The 8,188-nt window shown below is 40.2% G+C and overlaps 1 protein-coding gene across 1 annotated transcript; it reads left to right on the top strand.

The window, feature by feature from the left end:
- Positions 1-3,007: 3,007 nt before the first annotated feature.
- LOC133419105 (bone morphogenetic protein 2-B-like) lies at positions 3,008-7,660 on the top strand. The gene is made up of 5 exons (XM_061708117.1): positions 3,008-3,302; positions 4,244-4,383; positions 4,607-4,723; positions 6,967-7,153; positions 7,263-7,660. The coding sequence occupies exons 1-5, from the start codon at positions 3,008-3,010 to the stop codon at positions 7,658-7,660; spliced, it is 1,137 nt and encodes a 378-aa protein (XP_061564101.1).
- The last annotated feature ends 528 nt before the right edge of the window (positions 7,661-8,188 follow it).

An 8,188-nucleotide genomic window follows, 5' to 3' on the forward strand; every position in this document is an offset into this window, starting at 1 on the left:
ATCTAATTGGACATTCATTTTCTCAAACTCAACAAAAGTTAAACTGAAAATACTGTGTTTAGTTATTCTGACCAGCTGAGAGACTGTTTTGCCTCCATTCGACCCTTGGGGTCATTTACTCATCAGTTTTTTCTAAAAACTTGGGTGGGATTTTTGACAGGAGAGAAAAAAAAATCCTCTAGCACTATCATGGCAGCACGTGTGTCCAAGTGGACTCACAGCAGTCTGACCAGCACTTGTCCAGCTGTACCCTCCTATTTGATTTGTTGCTTGTGTTGTTCTCTCAGATGTAAGTCTCTTTGAAAAAGCATCTGCTAAACAGTAATAGTAGTAGTAGTAGGGGAGTATATAAGTCCAGTGTTGGCATCACTCCACTGACTTCCCTACTACTTTAGGTTTTTCTGGCTGTTTATAAGGTTTTTGGCACCATTGTATTTGTCTGAGCTTATTTTACAGCCCAGCCACTTTCCAAGAACCAGACTAGCTGGTTCCACCTACCACTTGTATCAAGCAAACTGTACCTGACAGCGGAGCTGGCCCAAACATGGCCTGCATCCACAGTTGTCTTTGACTCACATCTGGCCTTGATTGACCCTGTCAGCTCTATGGATTGGATCTATGGATGGATGGCTCTCCAAATAGGTTTCAGCCCTTGAAAAAGGAGATACTCTGCCCCATTGCCTGTTATTTTTAAACAGTAAATACCATATTATTGTAAAACCCCTTGAATTAAAGCTCAAAGTCTACACTTTAATCACATCTTGATACGTTTATTTCAAATCCATTGTGTTGTGTATTAAGATAAAAATGATAATTGTGCAACTGCAAATACCTCTGGACCAAAAAGTTACAGCAGCAGCAATGACAGCAGCAGGGGAATATTAAACCTTGTTTCAGTCAATAAAATGCCAGCAGAGTTTTAAAACTCCGCTGTGAAAGTTGTGCAGAGTGACTTTCAGGTTTTATTCTGTATGTGGTTTTAAATGAATAATATTGTGAAACAGTACCTGTAGTACAGAACTGTTGGTGTTTGCATGAGATTATTTTTCAGATTATTTTCCTTAAAGATTGTCAAGAATCAGCACACATTGTAGAATATCCCATGCACCCCCACAGTTTATCTCATATTCACATAGACCTTGCAAGTACATGTCCTGTAAGCTCTTAGCTCTTTCTTGTACCTTAAATTATCAGAGGAATGGCTTACAATTCCCTACTTTGGCAAACATTTACATTTAAGGCAGCTTTCCTTTTGTTTTTTCCTATTGATCTATTTCCTTATATTTCGTCTTTAACATTTGAGTTATTCATTCCAGATAAATAAATAGTGACATCTTACTTTTTAACAAACAAAAGGAACTTTTTCACAGCATGAAGTGCAGACCACACATAGCTTTTGTTTCATCAAATTCAATCATGACTTGACCTCTTAGTGTCTTCTTGTTTGAAGAGTTTATGGCTACAATCTATCCTGGGGCTTATCTGACATGTGGGACCATAAGCGATACAAGGGCATCAGGAGAAAACCTTAAACATGAGTAATGGCCTGTAAATGAAGGGATCATCATTCCCCGGTGATCGCCGTGGTTTCCTATCAACAATAGCGCGGTATTGTGAGCCATTGATCAGCGTGATGATCTTGGGATTTTGATCCCTTTTGTTGGAACTGATTGATCAGAGATCATCTCGGATTCACGTTAACGGGGGAATAAACACGTCACTGTGCGTCACTGTCCAAATAGTAACGAAGGAGGTGAGGTTGACCGTGACCGGCTCGCGTTTTGTGGAAATGCGCACATGAACAGGTGGCTTTTGAAAACGCGCCTCGTGTGCGTCACGGCTCGGTGGTTCGTTTGCTCTCCGGCAACTGGCTTCATGCTGATAACAGACAAACTGGGCCGAGAAACGCATGATGTGGAGCAGAACATCATAGAAGGATAACTTCATTTGCTTTGCGCAGCTATTACTCCCAGTCACAAAGCAACGGTGAGACGTGCGCTTTTTTTGTTGGAAAAGTGTCTTCTTTCTGGATTTTGTTTTTCTCCACAAAAGGTTTTTATTACGTTTTTCATATAACAGCCTGTAGACATATTTGACTAAATGAACTGGTTAAATAACCTCCAAACTACTCCAACCTACACTGATACAAATATTGTGCTTGATCTACTTAAAAAAAATAAGTCAACCTTTTGCATGAGATTATTATGTAGATCAAGAAAGACTAGTCTTTGTATGAACTACTTAATTTTTTGTATGTAATAATACATTTTGCAAGTACAGTCAGTTTAATTGTGTTAAGTTTACTTCATTTGTCAAAATTAAGTTGACTTTACTTGCAAAGGAATTTGTACATACTAAAAATGAAGTAGTTTATACAAAGACTAGTCTTTCTTGATTTAAATCTCATGCGAAAAAGTTGCCTTAATTTTTTTAGATCAGTAGATCAAGCAAGATATTTTTACTGTGGTGTTCTACTTAAACAAATAAAGCATGTTTCATCTAAACGTTGGTCAATCTGCCCAATAGATTAAAATTGGTAAAGGAAAGGTAAATACAACAATACCAATGCTTGTTGTTTGTGTGTAAATGAAAAGATTGCCTAGGATTACATAAATACTTATTGTTAAGGAAATAATGCACAATGTCTTGTTTTTTGAACAAATGCAGATTAAGTTCAAAACTAGATGTATTCATGTAAAGCAACAAACTTCATTTTTAATTGTTAACGTCACAGATTTAAATATGTTATATTTGCATGCGCTTAGATTTATTTTTTTCAGAGTACATACAAATTAAGGGGAAATTGGTACTTTATTAATGTTTACTTTTCTGTCGATTCTCGGGTCGTTTTCACCTTTCTTTTGTGCTGCTTTCCATCATCAACCTCTAGCCAATCATCTCGTCCAGTTGGCTGAATACAGAGCCAGCCTGTCATCCCAGCCCGCCCTTATCACGCACCGTCCCGCAGGTCCCGCAGGTGCTGCTGCTCAGTCCGCGCTCACCAGACATGCCAGCAGGACTCCTGCGCGTCTGGCTCGTCCTCGCCGTCCCGCTGGGCTGCGTGTCCCCGCTGGCGGTGCGAGGACACCCGGGCGGGTTCACCTCCAGGAGTACGGACACGCACATACCGGGCACGCTGTTGAGTCTGAAGGGTTTGCCCCGAGCTCAAGCCGTGGCCCCGCAAAAGAAGGCGCCGCAGTTTATGTTGGATCTTTTTAACGCGGTGTCAGTCACGGACGGGACCCCGAAGAGCCAGAAGGAGATTCTGCACGGAAACACTGTGCGGAGTTTTGAGGATAAAGGTGAGGGAAAAAAACAAGCTTGTTAAACTCACATTTTTTTTGTGAGAGTTATTAAAAGTATTGACCGCATGGACGTGGGCGTACATTTTACGCGCATTTGCAGTTGCGCGTGATTACGCACAGATTAGTAGCAATCCCTTTAATACAGGGGCGTCAATTGGGTAAGCCAAGGTATGGCAGCCGCCACACGTTGGCTTCAAGGGTTAAATGTAAATGTTTGTTTTTTCAATACATTTATGGAATTACTCTGTCTCCTTGTATTGATTATTCTATTACTTAATACATATAGAATAACTACAAATGCAAATCAGAACATGATCGATTTCACTAGTTATTATACACTGCAAAAACTCATTTTAACAAGAATATTTGTCTTATTTCTAGTTAAAATGTCAAATTTTTAGTCAAAAAAAATCTCATTACATTTAAGACAAGACTCAAAAACAACCGTTTTCACCTGTTTCAAGTAGATTTTCACTTAAAATAAGTAGAAAAATCTGCCAGTGGAACAAGATTGTTTTGCTTGTAATGAGAAGATAAATCTTGTCCCACTGGCAGATTTTTCTACTTATTTCAAGTGAAAATGTACTTGAAACAGGTGAAAATGGTCAAATAACAAGTTATTTTTCTGGTAATGACTCTTGTTTTAAGTGTAATGAGATTTTTTGACTAAAAATTAGACATTTTAACTAGAATAAGACAAATATTCCTGGTAAGATTTTGAGTTTTTGCAGTGAGCGAGACTGCATTTGAAAAAGTTCCAATTTTCTTGACCACACAGATAAGCTACATAGCAGAGTTCTGTGATGAGTATTTGCTGGACGTGTTGATTGATACTCTAGTTAAGTTCTGTGACTCGTAACCTTGCCATACCTTAGCTTTGACTGAATTGACGCCACTGCTTTAATAACGGACCTTTGATAACCTTTTGTCTCCTGCAGGTCACACCGGAGAGAGGTTCCACTTCTTCAACTTGTCATCACTTGGCAGAGAAGAGAAAATGATTAAAGCGGAGTTTCGTTGGTTCAGAAAGAAACAGAAGTTTTACCTGGGAAGGACACGCGGTCCCCATTTCTACAAGGTAGCGTGCTTTTCAAAGCAAAGCGTTTCGCTTCTTGCAACGTGAAATTGGTCATCAAAATTTAGTCAACAAAGCTGCTAAGAAAAGCATACCACAGATGTATTTTTGACACATTTCTGACGTTGCTCCAGTATTAGCAGCAATGTTTCCAATCAACCAAGACTTTCCCAGACTTTATTGATGAGGTTGATTCAACTGATTTGATTGTCTTTTGCTTGTCCAGGTGGATTTATATGAAGTGTTGGACAACAGAGTGACGCCATGGAGAGGAAACCTCATAACCTCCAGGCTGCTGCCCCTGCATACACAAGGATGGGAGGTGTTCAATGTCACTCAAATGGTAACATCTTTTTATACGTATTTATGTTCTTAAGGAAAGATTTTTCCACTTTCCATTCATGCATCCATTGCATGCAATTCCCATTGCAGTTCAAATGTTAGTTAATCACACACTAAAATGATCAAAAAATACAATACACTGAAAGAAATGCATTACGCCCATACGATGCTGACAATAGTTACCCAACTTTTAATGAAATGACTGTTGGGTTTTTGGTAAAAAATCCACAGATGCATTAACGGATGCAAAGGAAAAAACATTTCCAGCAAACCTTTCCAGAAACTGTCATTAGGAGAATAAAGCAGCACAAATAAACTTTTTCAGTTTTTTTGTCAGACGATTCTTGTATAGGTTAATAAGCGTTTTACAACATTGTTCAAAGTCTACTGTAGTTTAGTCTCCAGCTCAGTCACTCTTTAATATCTTTCATTATCTTTTCCATCACCACTTGCTTGAGTAATAATGATGATGATACTGCATCATTGTTGATTTGTGGCACAGGGCCGTAGTGGTGGCAAGACACGACCAGGACTGGAGTCTTTTTGGACTGGAGTCACTTTGGATGGTTTTTGAGAGCTAAACAAAACTGCTCAAAAGTAATCATCCATTCTTTCAAATGAAATTAACACTTTAAAGCAGCGGCAGAGGTTGTTTTTTTTTATATTCCACCTTGTAGAAGCTTAGTCATTGAATGCACTAATGCAATGCCATACACAGATGTATGGATAGCTAAACAAAGGGAATATTCTGGGATGATTAGAATTATTCCCAGTTGTTCCCAAATGAACAGAAATGAGTAGATGAGACTCCCTCAATCAGCAAACAAACTCAAACTATAACATTCATTTATTGTACGATAACAAAACATTGATTATTAGAGAGCAGAAGCACCAACACGGTAATAGACATGGTAATAGCTCTTTAATGGTAAATGGCTTACACTTACAGTATATAGCGCTTTCCAGCTGTACTCCTACAGCCCCAAAGCTCTGTACACTGTACGCATTCAACCACACATACACACACACACACCGGTTGTCGGCGGAGCTGCCATACAATGGCACTGGCCTGACAACCGGGAGCAACTTGGGATTCAGTGTCTTGCCCAAGGACACTTTGGTGGACACAGGAGGAACTAGGACTCGAACCACTGACTTTCAGGTTCATGGGCAAACGTTCTACCAACTGAGCCACTTACCCCATAATGGTGTTAAAAAGCTTACATTTAACAAATTTGATTTACAGCATAGCTACTGTAGCTCAGTTTGTCTGTATTCATTCAATCAAAACCTTTGTGACTAGATGTCTTCCTTTGGGCTCAAACATTGTGACTTCAATAGTCCTGGTGCAGTAAGCAGGAAAAAAGAAAATATCTGAATATGTGCCTGAGAAATGCAGTGCACAAATTCAAGGGAATATAAATAAATCACAACGTTTTAATCCAGTTTATGAAATGAGTTTTTTCCAATTACATTTGGATTGTTTGCTAATGGCTAACCTGTTATTTAGCAGATTTCCAGTTTTTCCCGTAATTACCATTAGGAGTTTTAAACTTTTCTAAAGTGCACCCATTCATCAGCTGGTGATGGAAATCATTTTTGCCTGATAGGCCCTGATTATTGTCGCCAGTACCAGCACACGTTGAATTTTATTTATTTATTTGAGGGGCCAGGGCAGTAAATATAGCAGAAGCTTAGAATACTGACAAATCCAAATTTCCTTGCCCATCAGCATGTTTCCACACCCCGGTAAAGCACAAAATGACTTATGGAGTAACAACAATCAAAACATTTGAAACAGCAAACTCAAACACTTCCAATCACATCATTCTGCTGAGCATGCTAATGTTATGAAGCTAAGAAAGCTTAAGATGCTAAAACCAAAGTCAGTTGAACATACATCCAGCATCTGTTTGCTATTGTTCCCTCTTGATGACGTTAATGTGTGCAGTTACACCGTTAACAAAACTGGAAGTTGGGAAAGAAAATTAGAATCAGTTCATCTCCACTATTTAAACTTTTCTTTACAGCTCTGTTTATTACAGCTAGTTTTAGAAAATTTTCGACTTGTTCTGAGGAGTGTCTCTTTAGCAGACATCCCAATTTGGAAAAACGCAGGGAGGTATAGACATCTAAATCTAAATGTAAATGTGTACTGTCATGCACTAACAAAAAAATCCAGTTTTGCATAAAATGTCCCCTCTTAGTTATTTCAAATGCAAATTCTCATTCTCTGAATTTCAGGTGTCCAAGTGGATCCGGAACAGTCAGGAGAACAATGGCATCCTGGTGGTGACGACCTTCCCGTCCCATAACTGGATGGACTCAGTGGTGTCCTCATCTTGGCAGGCTGGACATCTGACAGACACAAATGCGTATCTCGTCATATTCTCTGATGACGGGCGGACAGGAGCAAACCAGTCATACCTGGGTAAGGTGGTGTGTTATAGGTTCTTCCTTCTGAATAATCCCTCTGTGCCCCGAAATGGAACATATTTCCATCTCGATCGTATTTTAACTCAGTCTCCATACCTCTTCAGGACAAGTGCCACCCGCAGCAGCATCTGAGCCCCAGGACAAGCTCAGCAGGAGGCGCCGTGCAATCTCGGGTAGACCTCAATCCTGTCAGCGGGTTCCTCTCTTTGTTGACTTCGACGAGATCGGCTGGTCGGGCTGGATCATCTCCCCCCGCGGATACAACGCCTACCACTGCAGAGGCTCCTGCCCGTTCCCGCTGGGGGGGACCCTCAGAGCCACCAACCACGCCACGGTGCGCTCCATCATGCACGCGCTCAAGCTCTCCAGCGAGGAAGTGGGAGCTCCCTGCTGCGTTCCCGACAGACTGCAGTCCATCAGCTTGTTGTACTTCGACGATGAGGAGAACGTGGTTTTGAAGCAGTACGACGACATGGTGGCATTAAGCTGCGGCTGTCATTGACTGTTCTCCAACTGCACCGTCAAAAGTCAAAGACTGCGACCACTTGGGGGGGTGAGGGGGTGGGGGTATCTATTTTATTGAACTGTGTATTTTTCTTCATATGTTTAAATATTGTTTTATTTTGAGAAATAAAGAACACTTTTTTGTTTCACACAGTTTAAGGATTCCAAAACATTTTTCCTTTTGATCTTCACAATTAAATGCAAGAGAGAGCCCTGTATTAAAGTTGAAAACAGCCTCTTACCAAATCAAATCTAATGCCATCAAATATAAGGAATTATTTAATACTTCTGTTCGCTGTAGCTAGGAAGCTTATGGCGTAACTTCAGCTGTAGCCTGACATGCACCTCCCTACACATGTACCTACGTGTCGGGTCAACACTAATCTGACCACATTAAATGTGATTGGTCTGCTTGTTAGTAGTAAAGTTCTGCCGTAAAAAGAAAAGAACCCACACTGCCACCTAGTGTTTGGTGGAGTAATTACAGAGACACACAAATAACAATAAACGCCAACTGCTGCCCAGG

The sequence above is a fragment of the Cololabis saira genome, chromosome 19, assembly GCF_033807715.1.
Source record: "Cololabis saira isolate AMF1-May2022 chromosome 19, fColSai1.1, whole genome shotgun sequence".
NCBI classification, from domain to species: Eukaryota; Metazoa; Chordata; class Actinopteri; order Beloniformes; family Belonidae; genus Cololabis; species Cololabis saira.